At 49.6% G+C, this 22,941-nt stretch overlaps 1 protein-coding gene across 2 annotated transcripts in view; it reads right to left on the reverse strand.

The window, feature by feature from the left end:
* LOC129827778 (serine/threonine-protein phosphatase 2A 55 kDa regulatory subunit B beta isoform-like) overlaps positions 1 to 22,941 on the reverse strand; it is a 167,125-nt gene that overhangs the window by 135,827 nt on the left and 8,357 nt on the right. For both annotated transcript variants that reach the window (XM_055888954.1, XM_055888953.1), the window contains exon 2: positions 15,773 to 15,922. In XM_055888954.1, coding sequence (XP_055744929.1) covers positions 15,773 to 15,854 — 82 coding nt within the window. In that variant the 5' untranslated portion in view covers positions 15,855 to 15,922. The remainder of the gene's footprint in view (positions 1 to 15,772; positions 15,923 to 22,941) is intronic.

Below are 22,941 nucleotides of genomic sequence, written 5' to 3' on the forward strand. Positions count from 1 at the left end.
AGATAGTCCTCTGTCCTACAGCGCTGACACTAGAGATAGTCCTCAGTCCTACAGCACTGAACCTAGAGATAGTCCTCTGTCCTACAGCGCTGACACTAGAGATAGTCCTCTGTCCTACAGCGCTAACACTAGAGATAGTCCTCTGTCCTACAGAGCTGACACTAGAGATAGTACTCTGTCCTACAGCGCTGACACTAGAGATAGTCCTCTGTCCTACAGCACTGACCCTAGAGATAGTCCTCTGTCCTACACCACTGACACTAGAGATAGTCCTCTGTCCTACAGCGCTGACACTAGAGATAATCCTCTGTCCTAGACCGCTGACACTAGAGATAGTCCTCTGTCCTACACCACTGACACTGGAGATAATCCTCTGTCCTACACCACTGACACTAGAGATAGTCCTCTGTCCTACTGCACTGACACTAGAGATAGTCCTCTGTCCTACAGCACTGACCCTAGAGATAGTCCTCTGTCCTACAGCACTGACACTAGAGATAGTCCTCTGTCCTACTGCACTGACACTAGAGATAGTCCTCTGTCCTACTGCACTGACACTAGAGATAGTCCTCTGTCCTACAGCACTGACCCTAGAGATAGTCCTCTGTCCTACACCACTGACACTAGAGATAGTCCTCTGTCCTACAGCGCTGACACTAGAGATAATCCTCTGTCCTAGACCGCTGACACTAGAGATAGTCCTCTGTCCTACACCACTGACACTGGAGATAATCCTCTGTCCTACACCACTGACACTGGAGATAATCCTCTGTCCTACACCACTGACACTGGAGATAATCCTCTGTCCTACAGCGCTGACACTAGAGATAGTCCTCTGTCCTACAGCGCTGACACTAGAGATAGTCCTCTGTCCTACAGCACTGACCCTAGAGATAGTCCTCTGTCCTACAGCGCTGACACTAGAGATAGTCCGCTGTCCTACAGCGCTGACACTAGAGATAGTCCTCTGTCCTACAGCGCTAACACTAGAGATAGTCCTCTGTCCTACAGAGCTGACACTAGAGATAGTACTCTGTCCTACAGCGCTGACACTAGAGATAGGCCTCTGTCCTACAGCGCTGACACTAGAGATAATCCTATGTCCTAGACCGCTGACACTAGAGATAGTCCTCTGTCCTACACCACTGACACTGGAGATAATCCTCTGTCCTACACCACTGACACTGGAGATAATCCTCTGTTCTACAGCGCTGACACTAGAGATAGTCCTCTGTCCTACAGCGCTGACACTAGAGATAGTCCTCTGTCCTACAGTGCTGACACTAGAGATAGTCCTCTGTCCTACAGCACTGACCCTAGAGATAGTCCTCTGTCCTACAGCGCTGACACTAGAGATAGTCCGCTGTCCTACAGCGCTGACACTAGAGATAGTCCTCTGTCCTACAGCGCTGACACTAGAGATAGTCCTCTGTCCTACAGCGCTGACACTAGAGATAGTCCTCAGTCCTACAGCACTGAACCTAGAGATAGTCCTCTGTCCTACAGCGCTGACACTAGAGATAGTCCTCTGTCCTACAGCGCTAACACTAGAGATAGTCCTCTGTCCTACAGAGCTGACACTAGAGATAGTACTCTGTCCTACAGCGCTGACACTAGAGATAGTCCTCTGTCCTACAGCACTGACCCTAGAGATAGTCATCTGTCCTACACCACTGACACTAGAGATAGTCCTCTGTCCTACAGCGCTGACACTAGAGATAATCCTCTGTCCTAGACCGCTGACACTAGAGATAGTCCTCTGTCCTACACCACTGACACTGGAGATAATCCTCTGTCCTACACCACTGACATTGGAGATAATCCTCTGTCCTACAGCGCTGACACTAGAGATAGTCCTCTGTCCTACAGCGCTGACACTAGAGATAGTCCTCTGTCCTACAGCGCTGACACTAGAGATAGTCCTCTGTCCTACAGCACTGACCCTAGAGATAGTCCTCTGTCCTACAGCGCTGACACTAGAGATAGTCCGCTGTCCTACAGCGCTGACACTAGAGATAGTCCTCTGTCCTACAGCGCTAACACTAGAGATAGTCCTCTGTCCTACAGAGCTGACACTAGAGATAGTACTCTGTCCTACAGCGCTGACACTAGAGATAGTCCTCTGTCCTACAGCGCTGACACTAGAGATAGTCCTCTGTCCTACAGTGCTGACACTAGAGATAGTCCTCTGTCCTACAGCGCTGACACTAGAGATAGTCCTCTGTCCTACAGCACTGACCCTAGAGATAGTCCTCTGTCCTACAGCACTGACCCTAGAGATAGTCCTCTGTCCTACAGCACTGACCCTGGAGATAGTCCTCTGTCCTACAGCACTGACCCTGGAGATAGTCCTCTGTCCTACAGCACTGACCCTGGAGATAGTCCTCTGTCCTACAGCACTGACCCTAGAGATAGCCCTCTGTCCTATAGCACTGACCCTAGAGATAGTCCTCTCTCCTACAGCACTGACCCTAGAGATAGTCCTCTCTCCTACAGCACTGACCCTAGAGATAGTCCTCTGTTCTACAGGACTGACAGTGATAGTCCTCTGTCCTACAGCACTGACCCTAGAGATAGTGCTCTGTCCTAGAGCACTGATAAAGATAGTCCTCTGTCCTACAGCACTGACCCTAGAGATAGTCCTCTGTCCTACAGCACTGACAGAGATAGTCCTCAGTCCCTACAGCACTGACACTGGAGATAGTCCTCTGTCCTACAGAACTGACAGAGATAGTCCTCTGTCCTACAGCGCTGACCCAAGAGAGAGTCCTCTGTCCTACAGCACTGACCCTAGAGATAGTCCTCTGTCCTAACGTACTGACCCTAGAGATAGTCCTCTCTCCTAAAGCACTGACCCTAGAGATAGTCCTCTGTCCTACAGCACTAACCCAAGAGATTGTCCTCTCTCCTACACCACTGACACTAGAGATAGTCCTCTCTCCTACAGCACTGACCCAAGAGATAGTCCTCTGTCCTACACCACTGACACTAGAGATAGTCCTCTGTCCCACAGCGCTGTCACCAGAGATAGTCCTCTGTCCTACAGCGCTGACACTAGAGATAGTCCTCTGTCCTACAGCACTGACACTAGAGATAGTCCTCTGTCCTACAGCACTGACCCTAGAGATAGTCCTCTGTTCTACAGCACTGACAGAGATAGTCCTCTGTCCTATAGCACTGACCCTAGAGATAGTCCTCTGTCCTAGAGCACTGATAGAGATAGTCCTCTGTCCTACAGCACTGACCCTAGAGATAGTCCTCTGTCCTTCAGCACTGACAGAGATAGTCCTCTGTCCTACAGCACTGACCCTAGAGATAGTCCTCTGTCCTACAGGACTGACACTAGAGATAGTCCTCTGTCCTACTGCACTGACACTAGAGATAGTCCTCTGTCCTACAGCACTGACCCTAGAGATAGTCCTCTGTCCTACAGCACTGACACTAGAGATAGTCCTCTGTCCTACTGCACTGACACTAGAGATAGTCCTCTGTCCTACTGCACTGACACTAGAGATAGTCCTCTGTCCTACAGCACTGACCCTAGAGATAGTCCTCTGTCCTACACCACTGACACTAGAGATAGTCCTCTGTCCTACAGCGCTGACACTAGAGATAATCCTCTGTCCTAGACCGCTGACACTAGAGATAGTCCTCTGTCCTACACCACTGACACTGGAGATAATCCTCTGTCCTACACCACTGACACTGGAGATAATCCTCTGTCCTACACCACTGACACTGGAGATAATCCTCTGTCCTACAGCGCTGACACTAGAGATAGTCCTCTGTCCTACAGCGCTGACACTAGAGATAGTCCTCTGTCCTACAGCGCTGACACTAGAGATAGTCCTCAGTCCTACAGCACTGACCCTAGAGATAGTCCTCTGTCCTACAGCGCTGACACTAGAGATAGTCCGCTGTCCTACAGCGCTGACACTAGAGATAGTCCTCTGTCCTACAGCGCTAACACTAGAGATAGTCCTCTGTCCTACAGAGCTGACACTAGAGATAGTACTCTGTCCTACAGCGCTGACACTAGAGATAGTCCTCTGTCCGACAGCACTGACCCTAGAGATAGTCCTCTGTCCTACACCACTGACACTAGAGATAGTCCTCTGTCCTACAGCGCTGACACTAGAGATAATCCTCTGTCCTACACCGCTGACACTAGATATAATCCTCTGTCCTAGACCGCTGACACTAGAGATAGTCCTCTGTCCTACACCACTGACACTGGAGATAATCCTCTGTCCTACACCACTGACACTGGAGATAATCCTCTGTCCTACAGCGCTGACACTAGAGATAGTCCTCTGTCCTACAGCGCTGACACTAGAGATAGTCCTCTCTCCTACAGCGCTGACACTAGAGATAGTCCTCTGTCCTACAGCACTGACCCTAGATATAGTCCTCTGTCCTACAGCGCTGACACTAGAGATAGTCCGCTGTCCTACCGCGCTGACACTAGAGATAGTCCTCTGTCCTACAGCGCTAACACTAGAGATAGTCCTCTGTCCTACAGAGCTGACACTAGAGATAGTACTCTGTCCTACAGCGCTGACACTAGAGATAGTCCTCTGTCCTACAGCGCTGACACTAGAGATAGTCCTCTGTCCTACAGCGCTGACACTAGAGATAGTCCTCTGTCCTACAGCACTGACACTAGAGATAGTCCTCTGTCCTACAGCACTGACCCTAGAGATAGTCCTCTGTCCTACAGCACTGACCCTGGAGATAGTCCTCTGTCCTACAGCACTGACCCTGGAGATAGTCCTCTGTCCTACAGCACTGACCCTGGAGATAGTCCTCTGTCCTACAGCACTGACCCTAGAGATAGCCCTCTGTCCTATAGCACTGACCCTAGAGATAGTCCTCTCTCCTACAGCACTGACCCTAGAGATAGTCCTCTCTCCTACAGCACTGACCCTAGAGATAGTCCTCTGTTCTACAGGACTGACAGTGATAGTCCTCTGTCCTACAGCACTGACCCTAGAGATAGTGTTCTGTCCTAGAGCACTGATAGAGATAGTCCTCTGTCCTACAGCACTGACCCTAGAGATAGTCCTCTGTCCTACAGCACTGACCCTAGAGATAGTCCTCTGTCCTACACCACTGACACTAGAGATAGTCCTCTGTCCTACACCACTGACACTAGAGATAGTCCTCTGTCCTACAGCGCTGACACTAGAGATAATCCTCTGTCCTAGACCGCTGACACTAGAGATAGTCCTCTGTCCTACACCACTGACACTGGAGATAATCCTCTGTCCTACACCACTGACACTGGAGATAATCCTCTGTCCTACAGCGCTGACACTAGAGATAGTCCTCTGTCCTACAGCGCTGACACTAGAGATAGTCCTCTGTCCTACAGCGCTGACACTAGAGATAGTCCTCTGTCCTACAGCACTGACCCTAGAGATAGTCCTCTGTCCTACAGCGCTGACACTAGAGATAGTCCGCTGTCCTACAGCGCTGACACTAGAGATAGTCCTCTGTCCTACAGCGCTAACACTAGAGATAGTCCTCTGTCCTACAGAGCTGACACTAGAGATAGTACTCTGTCCTACAGCGCTGACACTAGAGATAGTCCTCTGTCCTACAGCGCTGACACTAGAGATAGTCCTCTGTCCTACAGTGCTGACACTAGAGATAGTCCTCTGTCCTACAGCGCTGACACTAGAGATAGTCCTCTGTCCTACAGCACTGACCCTAGAGATAGTCCTCTGTCCTACAGCACTGACCCTAGAGATAGTCCTCTGTCCTACAGCACTGACCCTGGAGATAGTCCTCTGTCCTACAGCACTGACCCTGGAGATAGTCCTCTGTCCTACAGCACTGACCCTGGAGATAGTCCTCTGTCCTACAGCACTGACCCTAGAGATAGCCCTCTGTCCTATAGCACTGACCCTAGAGATAGTCCTCTCTCCTACAGCACTGACCCTAGAGATAGTCCTCTCTCCTACAGCACTGACCCTAGAGATAGTCCTCTGTTCTACAGGACTGACAGTGATAGTCCTCTGTCCTACAGCACTGACCCTAGAGATAGTGCTCTGTCCTAGAGCACTGATAGAGATAGTCCTCTGTCCTACAGCACTGACCCTAGAGATAGTCCTCTGTCCTACAGCACTGACAGAGATAGTCCTCAGTCCCTACAGCACTGACACTGGAGATAGTCCTCTGTCCTACAGAACTGACAGAGATAGTCCTCTGTCCTACAGCGCTGACCCAAGAGAGAGTCCTCTGTCCTACAGCACTGACCCTAGAGATAGTCCTCTGTCCTAACGTACTGACCCTAGAGATAGTCCTCTCTCCTAAAGCACTGACCCTAGAGATAGTCCTCTGTCCTACAGCACTAACCCAAGAGATTGTCCTCTCTCCTACACCACTGACACTAGAGATAGTCCTCTCTCCTACAGCACTGACCCAAGAGATAGTCCTCTGTCCTACACCACTGACACTAGAGATAGTCCTCTGTCCCACAGCGCTGTCACCAGAGATAGTCCTCTGTCCTACAGCGCTGACACTAGAGATAGTCCTCTGTCCTACAGCACTGACACTAGAGATAGTCCTCTGTCCTACAGCACTGACCCTAGAGATAGTCCTCTGTTCTACAGCACTGACAGAGATAGTCCTCTGTCCTACAGCACTGACCCTAGAGATAGTCCTCTGTCCTAGAGCACTGATAGAGATAGTCCTCTGTCCTACAGCACTGACCCTAGAGATAGTCCTCTGTCCTACAGCACTGACAGAGATAGTCCTCTGTCCTACAGCACTGACCCTAGAGATAGTCCTCTGTCCTACAGCACTGACACTAGAGATAGTCCTCTGTCCTACTGCACTGACACTAGAGATAGTCCTCTGTCCTACAGCACTGACCCTAGAGATAGTCCTCTGTCCTACAGCACTGACACTAGAGATAGTCCTCTGTCCTACTGCACTGACACTAGAGATAGTCCTCTGTCCTACTGCACTGACACTAGAGATAGTCCTCTGTCCTACAGCACTGACCCTAGAGATAGTCCTCTGTCCTACACCACTGACACTAGAGATAGTCCTCTGTCCTACAGCGCTGACACTAGAGATAATCTTCTGTCCTAGACCGCTGACACTAGAGATAGTCCTCTGTCCTACACCACTGACACTGGAGATAATCCTCTGTCCTACACCACTGACACTGGAGATAATCCTCTGTCCTACACCACTGACACTGGAGATAATCCTCTGTCCTACAGCGCTGACACTAGAGATAGTCCTCTGTCCTACAGCGCTGACACTAGAGATAGTCCTCTGTCCTACAGCGCTGACACTAGAGATAGTCCTCAGTCCTACAGCACTGACCCTAGAGATAGTCCTCTGTCCTACAGCGCTGACACTAGAGATAGTCCGCTGTCCTACAGCGCTGACACTAGAGATAGTCCTCTGTCCTACAGCGCTAACACTAGAGATAGTCCTCTGTCCTACAGAGCTGACACTAGAGATAGTACTCTGTCCTACAGCGCTGACACTAGAGATAGTCCTCTGTCCGACAGCACTGACCCTAGAGATAGTCCTCTGTCCTACACCACTGACACTAGAGATAGTCCTCTGTCCTACAGCGCTGACACTAGAGATAATCCTCTGTCCTACACCGCTGACACTAGATATAATCCTCTGTCCTAGACCGCTGACACTAGAGATAGTCCTCTGTCCTACACCACTGACACTGGAGATAATCCTCTGTCCTACACCACTGACACTGGAGATAATCCTCTGTCCTACAGCGCTGACACTAGAGATAGTCCTCTGTCCTACAGCGCTGACACTAGAGATAGTCCTCTCTCCTACAGCGCTGACACTAGAGATAGTCCTCTGTCCTACAGCACTGACCCTAGATATAGTCCTCTGTCCTACAGCGCTGACACTAGAGATAGTCCGCTGTCCTACCGCGCTGACACTAGAGATAGTCCTCTGTCCTACAGCGCTAACACTAGAGATAGTCCTCTGTCCTACAGAGCTGACACTAGAGATAGTACTCTGTCCTACAGCGCTGACACTAGAGATAGTCCTCTGTCCTACAGCGCTGACACTAGAGATAGTCCTCTGTCCTACAGCGCTGACACTAGAGATAGTCCTCTGTCCTACAGCACTGACACTAGAGATAGTCCTCTGTCCTACAGCACTGACCCTAGAGATAGTCCTCTGTCCTACAGCACTGACCCTGGAGATAGTCCTCTGTCCTACAGCACTGACCCTGGAGATAGTCCTCTGTCCTACAGCACTGACCCTGGAGATAGTCCTCTGTCCTACAGCACTGACCCTAGAGATAGCCCTCTGTCCTATAGCACTGACCCTAGAGATAGTCCTCTCTCCTACAGCACTGACCCTAGAGATAGTCCTCTCTCCTACAGCACTGACCCTAGAGATAGTCCTCTGTTCTACAGGACTGACAGTGATAGTCCTCTGTCCTACAGCACTGACCCTAGAGATAGTGCTCTGTCCTAGAGCACTGATAGAGATAGTCCTCTGTCCTACAGCACTGACCCTAGAGATAGTCCTCTGTCCTACAGCACTGACCCTAGAGATAGTCCTCTGTCCTACACCACTGACACTAGAGATAGTCCTCTGTCCTACACCACTGACACTAGAGATAGTCCTCTGTCCTACAGCGCTGACACTAGAGATAATCCTCTGTCCTAGACCGCTGACACTAGAGATAGTCCTCTGTCCTACACCACTGACACTGGAGATAATCCTCTGTCCTACACCACTGACACTGGAGATAATCCTCTGTCCTACAGCGCTGACACTAGAGATAGTCCTCTGTCCTACAGCGCTGACACTGGAGATAATCCTCTGTCCTACACCACTGACACTGGAGATAATCCTCTGTCCTACAGCGCTGAGACTAGAGATAGTCCTCTGTCCTACAGCGCTAACACTAGAGATAGTCCTCTGTCCTACAGAGCTGACACTAGAGATAGTACTCTGTCCTACAGCGCTGACACTAGAGATAGTCCTCTGTCCGACAGCACTGACCCTAGAGATAGTCCTCTGTCCTACACCACTGACACTAGAGATAGTCCTCTGTCCTACAGCGCTGACACTAGAGATAATCCTCTGTCCTACACCGCTGACACTAGATATAATCCTCTGTCCTAGACCGCTGACACTAGAGATAGTCCTCTGTCCTACACCACTGACACTGGAGATAATCCTCTGTCCTACACCACTGACACTGGAGATAATCCTCTGTCCTACAGCGCTGACACTAGAGATAGTCCTCTGTCCTACAGCGCTGACACTAGAGATAGTCCTCTCTCCTACAGCGCTGACACTAGAGATAGTCCTCTGTCCTACAGCACTGACCCTAGATATAGTCCTCTGTCCTACAGCGCTGACACTAGAGATAGTCCGCTGTCCTACCGCGCTGACACTAGAGATAGTCCTCTGTCCTACAGCGCTAACACTAGAGATAGTCCTCTGTCCTACAGAGCTGACACTAGAGATAGTACTCTGTCCTACAGCGCTGACACTAGAGATAGTCCTCTGTCCTACAGCGCTGACACTAGAGATAGTCCTCTGTCCTACAGCGCTGACACTAGAGATAGTCCTCTGTCCTACAGCACTGACACTAGAGATAGTCCTCTGTCCTACAGCACTGACCCTAGAGATAGTCCTCTGTCCTACAGCACTGACCCTGGAGATAGTCCTCTGTCCTACAGCACTGACCCTGGAGATAGTCCTCTGTCCTACAGCACTGACCCTGGAGATAGTCCTCTGTCCTACAGCACTGACCCTAGAGATAGCCCTCTGTCCTATAGCACTGACCCTAGAGATAGTCCTCTCTCCTACAGCACTGACCCTAGAGATAGTCCTCTCCTACAGCACTGACCCTAGAGATAGTCCTCTGTTCTACAGGACTGACAGTGATAGTCCTCTGTCCTACAGCACTGACCCTAGAGATAGTGCTCTGTCCTAGAGCACTGATAGAGATAGTCCTCTGTCCTACAGCACTGACCCTAGAGATAGTCCTCTGTCCTACAGCACTGACCCTAGAGATAGTCCTCTGTCCTACACCACTGACACTAGAGATAGTCCTCTGTCCTACACCACTGACACTAGAGATAGTCCTCTGTCCTACAGCGCTGACACTAGAGATAATCCTCTGTCCTAGACCGCTGACACTAGAGATAGTCCTCTGTCCTACACCACTGACACTGGAGATAATCCTCTGTCCTACACCACTGACACTGGAGATAATCCTCTGTCCTACAGCGCTGACACTAGAGATAGTCCTCTGTCCTACAGCGCTGACACTAGAGATAGTCCTCTGTCCTACAGCGCTGACACTAGAGATAGTCCTCTGTCCTACAGCACTGACCCTAGAGATAGTCCTCTGTCCTACAGCGCTGACACTAGAGATAGTCCGCTGTCCTACAGCGCTGACACTAGAGATAGTCCTCTGTCCTACAGCGCTAACACTAGAGATAGTCCTCTGTCCTACAGAGCTGACACTAGAGATAGTACTCTGTCCTACAGCGCTGACACTAGAGATAGTCCTCTGTCCTACAGCGCTGACACTAGAGATAGTCCTCTGTCCTACAGTGCTGACACTAGAGATAGTCCTCTGTCCTACAGCACTGACCCTAGAGATAGTCCTCTGTCCTACAGCACTGACCCTAGAGATAGTCCTCTGTCCTACAGCACTGACCCTGGAGATAGTCCTCTGTCCTACAGCACTGACCCTGGAGATAGTCCTCTGTCCTACAGCACTGACCCTGGAGATAGTCCTCTGTCCTACAGCACTGACCCTAGAGATAGCCCTCTGTCCTATAGCACTGACCCTAGAGATAGTCCTCTCTCCTACAGCACTGACCCTAGAGATAGTCCTCTCTCCTACAGCACTGACCCTAGAGATAGTCCTCTGTTCTACAGGACTGACAGTGATAGTCCTCTGTCCTACAGCACTGACCCTAGAGATAGTGCTCTGTCCTAGAGCACTGATAGAGATAGTCCTCTGTCCTACAGCACTGACCCTAGAGATAGTCCTCTGTCCTACAGCACTGACAGAGATAGTCCTCAGTCCCTACAGCACTGACACTGGAGATAGTCCTCTGTCCTACAGAACTGACAGAGATAGTCCTCTGTCCTACAGCGCTGACCCAAGAGAGAGTCCTCTGTCCTACAGCACTGACCCTAGAGATAGTCCTCTGTCCTAACGTACTGACCCTAGAGATAGTCCTCTCTCCTAAAGCACTGACCCTAGAGATAGTCCTCTGTCCTACAGCACTAACCCAAGAGATTGTCCTCTCTCCTACACCACTGACACTAGAGATAGTCCTCTCTCCTACAGCACTGACCCAAGAGATAGTCCTCTGTCCTACACCACTGACACTAGAGATAGTCCTCTGTCCCACAGCGCTGTCACCAGAGATAGTCCTCTGTCCTACAGCGCTGACACTAGAGATAGTCCTCTGTCCTACAGCACTGACACTAGAGATAGTCCTCTGTCCTACAGCACTGACCCTAGAGATAGTCCTCTGTTCTACAGCACTGACAGAGATAGTCCTCTGTCCTACAGCACTGACCCTAGAGATAGTCCTCTGTCCTAGAGCACTGATAGAGATAGTCCTCTGTCCTACAGCACTGACCCTAGAGATAGTCCTCTGTCCTACAGCACTGACAGAGATAGTCCTCTGTCCTACAGCACTGACCCTAGAGATAGTCCTCTGTCCTACAGCACTGACCCTAGAGATAGTCCTCTGTCCTACAGCACTGACACTAGAGATAGTCCTCTGTCCTACTGCACTGACACTAGAGATAGTCCTCTGTCCTAGACCGCTGACACTAGAGATAGTCCTCTGTCCTACACCACTGACACTGGAGATAATCCTCTGTCCTACACCACTGACACTGGAGATAATCCTCTGTCCTACACCACTGACACTGGAGATAATCCTCTGTCCTACAGCGCTGACACTAGAGATAGTCCTCTGTCCTACAGCGCTGACACTAGAGATAGTCCTCTGTCCTACAGCGCTGACACTAGAGATAGTCCTCAGTCCTACAGCACTGACCCTAGAGATAGTCCTCTGTCCTACAGCGCTGTCACTAGAGATAGTCCGCTGTCCTACAGCGCTGACACTAGAGATAGTCCTCAGTCCTACAGCGCTAACACTAGAGATAGTCCTCTGTCCTACAGAGCTGACACTAGAGATAGTACTCTGTCCTACAGCGCTGACACTAGAGATAGTCCTCTGTCCGACAGCACTGACCCTAGAGATAGTCCTCTGTCCTACACCACTGACACTAGAGATAGTCCTCTGTCCTACAGCGCTGACACTAGAGATAATCCTCTGTCCTACACCGCTGACACTAGATATAATCCTCTGTCCTAGACCGCTGACACTAGAGATAGTCCTCTGTCCTACACCACTGACACTGGAGATAATCCTCTGTCCTACACCACTGACACTGGAGATAATCCTTTGTCCTACAGCGCTGACACTAGAGATAGTCCTCTGTCCTACAGCGCTGACACTAGAGATAGTCCTCTCTCCTACAGCGCTGACACTAGAGATAGTCCTCTGTCCTACAGCACTGACCCTAGATATAGTCCTCTGTCCTACAGCGCTGACACTAGAGATAGTCCGCTGTCCTACCGCGCTGACACTAGAGATAGTCCTCTGTCCTACAGCGCTAACACTAGAGATAGTCCTCTGTCCTACAGAGCTGACACTAGAGATAGTACTCTGTCCTACAGCGCTGACACTAGAGATAGTCCTCTGTCCTACAGCGCTGACACTAGAGATAGTCCTCTGTCCTACAGCGCTGACACTAGAGATAGTCCTCTGTCCTACAGCACTGACACTAGAGATAGTCCTCTGTCCTACAGCACTGACCCTAGAGATAGTCCTCTGTCCTACAGCACTGACCCTGGAGATAGTCCTCTGTCCTACAGCACTGACCCTGGAGATAGTCCTCTGTCCTACAGCACTGACCCTGGAGATAGTCCTCTGTCCTACAGCACTGACCCTAGAGATAGCCCTCTGTCCTATAGCACTGACCCTAGAGATAGTCCTCTCTCCTACAGCACTGACCCTAGAGATAGTCCTCTCTCCTACAGCACTGACCCTAGAGATAGTCCTCTGTTCTACAGGACTGACAGTGATAGTCCTCTGTCCTACAGCACTGACCCTAGAGATAGTGCTCTGTCCTAGAGCACTGATAGAGATAGTCCTCTGTCCTACAGCACTGACCCTAGAGATAGTCCTCTGTCCTACAGCACTGACCCTAGAGATAGTCCTCTCTCCTACAGCACTGACCCTAGAGATAGTCCTCTGTTCTACAGGACTGACAGTGATAGTCCTCTGTCCTACAGCACTGACCCTAGAGATAGTGCTCTGTCCTAGAGCACTGATAGAGATAGTCCTCTGTCCTACAGCACTGACCCTAGAGATAGTCCTCTGTCCTACAGCACTGACAGAGATAGTCCTCTGTCCTACAGCACTGACACTGGAGATAGTCCTCTGTCCTACAGAACTGACAGAGATAGTCCTCTGTCCTACAGCGCTGACCTAAGAGAGAGTCCTCTGTCCTACAGCACTGACACTAGAGATAGTCCTCTGTCCTCCAGTGCTGACCCTAGAGATAGTCCTCTGTCCTACAGCACTGACCCTAGAGATAGTCCTCTGTCCTAACGTACTGACCCTAGAGATAGTCCTCTCTCCTAAAGCACTGACCCTAGAGATAGTCCTCTGTCCTACAGCACTAACCCAAGAGATTGTCCTCTGTCCTACACCACTGACACTAGAGATAGTCCTCTGTCCTACAGCGCTGTCTCCAGAGATAGTCCTCTGTCCACCAGCGCTGACACTAGAGATAGTCCTCTGTCCTACAGCACTGACACTAGAGATAGTCCTCTGTCCTACAGCACTGACCCTAGAGATAGTCCTCTGTTCTACAACACTGACAGAGATAGTCCTCTGTCCTACAGCACTGACCCTAGAGATAGTCCTCTGTCCTAGAGCAATGATAGAGATAGTCCTCTGTCCTACAGCACTGACCCTAGAGATAGTCCTCTGTCCTACAGCACTGACAGAGATAGTCCTCTGTCCCTACAGCACTGACACTGGAGATAGTCCTCTATCCTACAGAACTGACAGAGATAGTCCTCTGTCCTACAGCGCTGACCCAAGAGATAGTCCTCTGTCCTACAGCACTGACCCTAGAGATAGTCCTCTGTCCTTCAGCACTGACACTAGAGATAGTCCTCTTTCCTACAGCGCTGACCCTATAGATAATCCTCTGTCCTACAGCACTGACCCTAGAGATAGTCCTCTGTCCTAACGCACTGACCCTAGAGATAGTCCTCTCTCCTACAGCACTGACCCTAGAGATAGTCCTCTGTCCTACAGCACTGACCCAAGAGATAATCCTCTGTCCTACAGCGCTGACACCAGAGATAGTCATCTGTCCTACAACGCTGACACTAGAGATAGTCCTCTGTCCTACAGCGCTGACACTAGAGATAGTCCTCTGTCCTACAGCACTGACCCTAGATATAGTCCTCTGTCCTACAGCACTGACACTAGAGATAGTCCTCTATCCTACAGCGCTGACACTAGAGATAGTCCTCTGTCCTACAGCGCTGACACTAGAGATAGTCCTCTGTCCTACAGCGCTGACACTAGAGATAGTCCTCTGTCCTACAGCACTGACCCTAGAGATAGTCCTCTGTCCTACAGCACTGACACTAGAGATAGTCCTCTATCCTACAGCGCTGACACTAGAGATAGTCCTCTGTCCTACAGCGCTGACACTAGAGATAGTCCTCTGTCCTACAGCGCTGACACTAGAGATAGTCCTCTGTCCTACAGCGCTGACACTAGAGATAATTCTCTGTCCTACAGCACTGACACTAGAGATAGTCCTCTGTCCTACAGCACTGACCCTAGAGATAGTCCTCTGTCCTACAGCACTGACACTAGAAATAGTCCTCTGTCCTACAGCACTGACACTAGAAATAGTCCTCTGTCCTACAGCACTGACACTAGAGATAGTCCTCTGTCCTACAGCGCTGACACTAGAGATAGTCCTCTGTCCTACAGCGCTGACACTAGAGATAGTCCTCTGTCCTACAGCGCTGACACTAGAGATAGTCCTCTGTCCTACAGCACTGACCCTAGAGATAGTCCTCTGTCCTACAGCGCTGACACTAGAGATAGTCCTCTGTCCTACAGCGCTGACACTAGAGATAGTCCTCTGTCCTACAGCACTGACTCTAGAGATAGTCCTCTGTCCTACAGCACTGACACTGGAGATAGTCCTCTGTCCTACAGCAGTGACACTAGAGATAGTCCTCTGTCCTACAGCGCTGACACTAGAGATAGTCCTCTGTCCTACAGCGCTGACACTAGAGATAGTCCTCTGTTCTACAGCACTGACACTAGAGATAGTCCTCTGTCTTACAGCACTGACTCCAGTGACAATGATTGTGTTTCTCAGAGATAAGTAGGACACGTCCTCTGTGAGACTGGAGTTGGTCTGGTCAAAGTCTATTTCAGGAAAGTGATGGCGCCACACACACAAACACAGAGAGAGAAAGAGACACTCACAGAGGCAGATGTGCACAGAGACAGACACAGTCGCACACACACACAAACAATCTATTCACACAGACAGACAGATAGATAGACAGTCGCTCGCACACACACAGTGCTCTGGGTCTTGATAGATCTGAATAGGTGATTAAGTGAAAAGTACTTGATACTGTGTAGTGTAAACACACCTTCAGTGTAAGAGGCAAACGGCTCGGGCTCCAGAGAGAGGGAAGTGATGTCGGAGCACAGGACCTGGATAGGGTTCAACATCCTGGGGGAGGAGTCCGGGAGAGGGGAGGAGGCGGGGCGGGCTCTTCAGGCTAAAGCCACGAGCAGCCCTGCAAGAGGGGGGCAGCAGGGTCTCAGTTACACTGCATCACAACCACCCAGAGGGATGCCACAGGAAGGGAGGGAAGGAGAGAGGAGGAGTTGGGGGGCTCTAAAGTGTCTCATTTCCTTCTTCTGCACTATAATGAAAGTAATGGTGGCATTGTTATTACTGTAGTGACTGATTCAAACAAATCATGCATGTTATCATGGTTTTATTAACATGTCCATTTCACCATCCTACCATCTCTGTCCAGGACCTCCTAGCCATAGGACAGGAGGGTTGTACAGGGAGGGGGGTCTATAGGGCAGGAGGGGGGAGAGAGAGGGGGACAGGAGGGTTGTACAGGGAGGGGGGAGTCTATAGGGGGGGAGGGGGAGGGGGACAGGAGGGTTGTACAGGGAGGGGGGAGTCTATAGGGCAGGAGGGGGGAGGGGGAGGGGGACAGGAGGGTTGTACAGGGAGGGGAACAGGAGGGGTGTACAGGGAGGGGTAGTCTATAGGGCAGGAGGGGGGAGAGAGAGGGGGACAGGAGGGTTGTACAGGGAGGGGGAGTCTACAGGGCAGGAGGGGGAGAGAGAGGGGGACAGGAGGGTTGTACAGGGAGGGGGGAGTCTATAGGACAGGAGGGGGAGGGGGACAGGAGGGTTGTACAGGGAGGGGTAGTCTATAGAGCAGGAAGGGGGAGAGAAAGGGGGAGGGGGACAGGAGGGTTGTACAGGGAGGGGGAGTCTATAGGGCAGGAGGGGGGAGAGAAAGGGGGAGGGGGACAGGAGGGTTGTACAGGGAGGGGGAGTCTATAGAGCAGGAGGGGGGAGAGAAAGGGGGAGGGGGACAGGAGGAAGTGGGTTAAATATCCTCCCCTCTTCGAGCCTAGGGCAGGAAATGCTGGAGACTGGAGAGAGGCCTCGGTCTTGACATAGCCACAGATACACTGCTGTGTGCACACACACACTTCATCAATAGCCAATGTAATGAGTAATATCAGGAGGGAAGGAGGAATAAGCAGGGGTGGGTGGATATGTAGATAGATGGAGGTGTGGAGAGATAGGTGGTGGGGATGGATGAAGAGGAGGGGGGGTTGAATACCGGTATCTACAACATCCTAATCCTTGTGGAACTATGGGATCTGTTTATTCCTGTGTTTCTCCAATCATCTCTATAACGCCATAGTATATTGTAAAAAGACACTGCACTCTCCTATCTTCAGCAAAGGTTTTCAGAGCCAAATCAGCACCATAACACAGGTCTAGGCAATATGTTTTGGGACTAGGTGAATGGCCCTGCTAATACATCACACCTCTCTGCCAGGACAGGAGTGGCATGATGTTGGCTGTATGTACTCCTCCCTGTGTTTCTGAATCATTAGGGACTCTGGCTGGGGTCTGATTGCATCATTTAATACGGCTATTGTTAGAGGACGGGGCTAGCCTGTCAATCACCCAAGGCCACTCCCAACACGCAAAATGTATCTTCCTGTTCTGTTTCCATGGTGATGGACGGATGGTGATGTGTGATGTATGGGAGACAGTGTGCATGCAATGGAACACACGTTCCACCCACACACACCCTCGTGAAAGACAATGTACAGTATTCAGTATCAATTGACACACACAGAAAGTATTTCAGAGACACACACACACACACACACACACACACACACACACACACACACACACACACACACACACACACACACACACACACACACACACACACACACACACACACACACACACACACACTACTGTTTGAGACATTGTTAATTCATACATACAAACAAATGATATAAACAACTGAAAATAGCACAGTGTGTAATGGATTATCTAGACAGGGTAATTCCAGGTACACAACCCCTTAACATTCTGGAATGGTAATCCTACCTCTGAGACCTGCTGCTGAACAATATTGCTGTGTGAAAGTGGCCCAGTGTTCCAGCCAAATGAACAGTGTAGAGTTCAGATTAACAGGAATACAGAGGGAAATAGATTGGGATATTAATCCTGAATTCTGATACAGTGATGAAACTCAGACAACCACCTCCTCTGTTCTGACGCACGTCACTCGACAGTCAGCCGCCCACACACACTCAACAATAACCAGAGGGAGAGAGATTTCTGTTTTCATTTATTTCTGGTGTGTTTTAATTTCTGAGCTAGAACATTAATGAGTCACTTGTATATATGCATGTATGGTATGTACAGTACCCAGAGACAGTCACACACAACCACCTGCACACACATTCGGGGACACACTCAGACACAGTGCTCTTACGGTAAATGAGTGAGTGGCCTTGAACATTATATCACGGTTACACAAGCTTACAGAATGGGTTACACAACCACAGAGGGACAGAATCAGAAAATCTGTTTCTGGAGAGAGAGAGAGAGAGAGAGAGAGAGGAGAAAAGAGAACAAGAAATAAAGGAGAGATCAGAGCTAAATGATAGAGGGATGACAGGAGAGAGAGATGACAGGAGATAGAGAGAGATGACAGGAGATAGAGAGAGATGACAGGACAGAGAGAGAGATTACAGGACAGAGAGAGAGATGACAGGAGAGAGAGATGACAGGACAGAGAGATGACAGGAGAAAGAGATGACAGGAGAGATCAGAGCTAAAGGATAGAGGGATGACAGGACAGAGAGAGATGACAAGGAGGGAGCAATGACAGGAGAGCGAGATGAGAGGAGAGAGAGATGACAGGAGAGAGAGATGACAGGAGAGAGCGATGACAGGAGAGAGAGATGACAGGAGAGAGAGAGATGACAGGAGAGATCAGAGCTAGAGGGATGACAGGAGAGAGAGAGATGACAGGAGAGGAAGAGATGACAGGAGAGAGAGATGACAGAAGAGAGAGATGAGAGGAGAGAGAGATGAGAGGAGAGAGAGATGACAGGATAGAAAGAGAGATGACAGGAGAGCGAGAGATGACAGGAGAGCGAGATCAGAGCTAAAGGATAGAGGGATGACAGGGGAGAGATGACAGGAGAGGGAGCGATGACAGTCGAGAGAGATCAGAGCTAAAGGATAGAGAGATGACAGGAGAGAGAGATGACAGGAGAGAGAGAGATGACAGGAGAGAGAGAGATGACAGGAGAGAGAGAGATGACAGGAGAGCGAGAGATGACAGGAGAGAGAGATGACAGGAGAGAGAGAGATGACAGGAGAGAGAGAGATGACAGGAGAGAGAGAGATGACAGTAGAGCGAGATGACAGGAGAGAGAGATGACAGGAGAGATCAGAGCTGAAGGATAGAGGGATGACAGGAGAGAGAGAGAGATGACAGGAGAGAGAGAGATGACAGGAGAGAGAGAGATGACAGGAGAGAGAGGAGAGATCAGAGCCAAAGGATATAGGGATGACAGGAGAGAGCGATGACAGGAGAGATGACAGGAGGGAGAGATGACAGGAGAGAGAGATGACAGGAGAGAGAGGAGAGATCAGAGCTAAAGGATAGAGGGATGACAGGAGAGAGAGAGGAGAGTTTAGAGCTGAATGATAGAGGGATGACGGGAGAGAGAAAGGAGAGATCAGAGCTGAAGGATAGAGGGATGACAGGAGAGAGGAGAGATCAGAGCTGAAGGATAGAGAGATGACAGGAGAGAGAGAGGAAAGATCAGAGCTGAAGGATAGAGGGATGACAGGAGAGAGAGAGAGAGAGAGAGAGAGGAGAGATCAGAGCTGACGGATAGAGGGATGACAGGAGAGAGGAGAGATCAAAGCTGATAGAGGGATGACAGGAGAGAGAGAGATGACAGGAGAGAGAGAGATGACAGGAGATAGAGAGATGACAGGAGATAGAGAGATGACAGGAGAGAGAGAGATGACAAGAGCGAGAGATGACAGGAGAGAGCGATGACAGGAGATAGAGATGACAGGAAGGAGAGATGACAGGAGAGATCAGAGCTAAAGGAAAAAAGGATGACAGGAGAGAGAGAGATGACAGGAGAGAGATGACAGGAGAGACATGACAGGAGAGACATGACAGGAGAGAGAGAGAGATGACAGGAGAGAGAGATGACAGGAGAGAGAGAGATGACAGGAGAGCGAGAGATGACAGGAAAGAGAGAGGTGACAGGAGAGAGAGATGACAGGAGAGAGAGATCAGAGCTAAAGGATAGAGGGATGGAGGCTAAAGGATAGAGAGATGACAGGAGAGAGAGATGACAGGAGAGAGAGAGAGATGACAGGAGAGAGAGAGATGACAGTAGAGCGAGAGATGACAGGAGATAGAGATGACAGGAGAGAGAGATGACAGGAGAGATCAGAGCTGAAGGAGAGGGGGATGACAGGAGAGAGAGAGATGACAGGAGAGAGAGGAGAGATCAGAGCTAAAGGATAGAGGGATGACAGGAGAGAGAGAGGAGAGATCAGAGCTGAATGATAGAGGGATGACAGGAGAGAGAAAGGAGAGATCAGAGCTGAAGGATAGAGGGATGACAGGAGAGAGGAGAGATCAGAGCTGAAGGATAGAGAGATGACAGGGGAGAGAGAGGAGAGATCAGAGCTGAATGATAGAGGGATGACAGGAGAGAGAGAGATGACAGGAGAGAGAGAGATGACAGGAGAGAGAGATGACATGAGAGAGAGATCAGAGCTAAAGGATAGAGGGATGACAGGAGAGAGATGACAGGAGAGGGAGAGATGACAGGAGATGTGACAGGAGAGAGAGATCAGAGCTAAAGGATAGAGAGATGACAGGAGAGAGAGATGACAGGAGAGAGAGAGAGATGACAGGAGAGAGAGAAAGATGACAGGAGAGAGAGAGATGACAGTAGATAGAGATGACAGGAGAGAGAGATGACAGGAGAGATCAGAGCTGAAGGAGAGGGGGATGACAGGAGAGAGAGATGACAGGAGAGAGAGAGATGACAGGAGAGAGAGAGATGACAGGAGAGAGAGGAGAGATCAGAGCTAAAGGATAGAGGGATGACAGGAGAGAGAGAGGAGAGATCAGAGCTGAATGATAGAGGGATGACAGGAGAGAGAAAGGAGAGATCAGAGCTGAAGGATAGAGGGATGACAGGAGAGAGGAGAGATCAGAGCTGAAGGATAGAGAGATGACAGGCGAGAGAGAGGAGAGATCAGAGCTGAAGGATAGAGGGATGTCAGGAGAGAGAGAGATGACAGGAGAGAGAGAGATGACAGGAGAGAGAGATCAGAGCTAAAGGATAGAGGGATGACAGGAGAGAGATGACAGGAGAGGGAGAGATGACAGGAGATGTGACAGGAGAGAGAGATCAGAGCTAAAGGATAGAGAGATGACAGGAGAGAGAGATGACAGGAGAGAGAGATGACAGGAGAGAGAGATGACAGGAGAGAGAAAGATCACAGGAGAGAGAGAGATGGCAGTAGATAGAGATGACAGGAGAGAGAGATGACAGGAGAGATCAGAGCTGAAGGAGAGGGGGATGACAAGAGAGAGAGATGACAGGAGAGAGAGAGATGACAGGAGAGAGAGGAGAGATCAGAGCTAAAGGATAGAGGGATGACAGGAGAGAGAAAGGAGAGATCAGAGCTGAAGGATAGAGGGATGACAGGAGAGAGGAGAGATCAGAGCTGAAGGATAGAGAGATGACAGGAGAGAGAGAGGAGAGATCAGAGCTGAAGGATAGAGGGATGACAGGAGAGAGAGAGATGACAGGTGGGGGAGAGATGACACGATAGAGAGATGACATGATAGAGAGAGAGATGAGAGATCAGAGCTGAAGGATAGAGGGATGACAGGAGAGAGAGAGGAGCGCTGAAGGATATATATTTTATTTAACATTTATTTAACTAGGCAAGTCAGTACTGCACTGACTAAAACTGACTGCACTGACTGTAGTGACTGTAACTGACTGTACTGAAAAACTCACTGTACTGACTAACTGACTGTACTGACTAACTGACTGTACTGACTGTACCGACTAACTGACTGTACTGACTAACTGACTTTACTGACTGTACTGACTAACTGACTGTACTGACTGTACTGACTAATTGACTGTATTGACTGTACTGACTAACTGACTGTACTGACTGTTATGACTAACTGACTGTACTGACTAACTGACTGTACTGACTGTACTGACTAATTGACTGTATTGACTGTACTGACTAATTGACTGTACTGACTGTTATGACTAACTGACTGTACTGACTAACTGACTGTACTGACTGTACTGACTAATTGACTGTACTGACTAACTGACTGTACTGACTAATTGACTGTATTGACTGTACTGACTAATTGACTGTATTGACTGTACTGACTAACTGACTGTACTGACTGTTATGACTAATTGACTGTACTGACTAACTGACTGTACTGACTAACTGACTGTACTGACTAACTGACTAATTGACTGTACTGACTAACTGACTGTACTGACTAACTGACTGTGCTGACTAACTGACTGTGCTGACTAACTGACTGTACAGACTGTACAGACTGTACTAACTAACTGACTGTACAGACTAACTGAATGCACTGACTGCACTGACTGCACTGACTGTACTGACTAACTGCACTGACTGACTGTACTGACTGCACTGACTGTACTGACTGCACTGACTGTACTGACTGACTGACTGTACTGACTGACTGACTGACTGTACTGACTGCACTGACTAATTGACTGCACTGACTGTACTGACTGTACTCACTGTAACTGACTGCACTGACTAACTGACTGTACTGACTAACTGACTGCACTGACTGTACTGACTGTAACTGACTGACTGCACTGACTAACTGACTGCACTGACTAACTGACTGCACTGACTAACTGACTGTACTGACTGTACTGACTAACTGACTGTACTGACTGTACTGACTAACTGACTGTACTGACTAACTGACTGTACTGACTAACTGACTAACTGACTGTACTGTAAAACTGACTGTACTGACTAACCGACTAACTGACTGTACTGACTGTACTGACTAACTGACTGTACTGACTGTACTGACTAACTGACTGTACTGACTAATTGACTGTACTGACTGCACTGACTAATTGACTGTACTGACTGCACTGACTAA

Source organism: Salvelinus fontinalis, chromosome 29 (assembly GCF_029448725.1).
Source record: "Salvelinus fontinalis isolate EN_2023a chromosome 29, ASM2944872v1, whole genome shotgun sequence".
NCBI lineage: Eukaryota > Metazoa > Chordata > Actinopteri > Salmoniformes > Salmonidae > Salvelinus > Salvelinus fontinalis.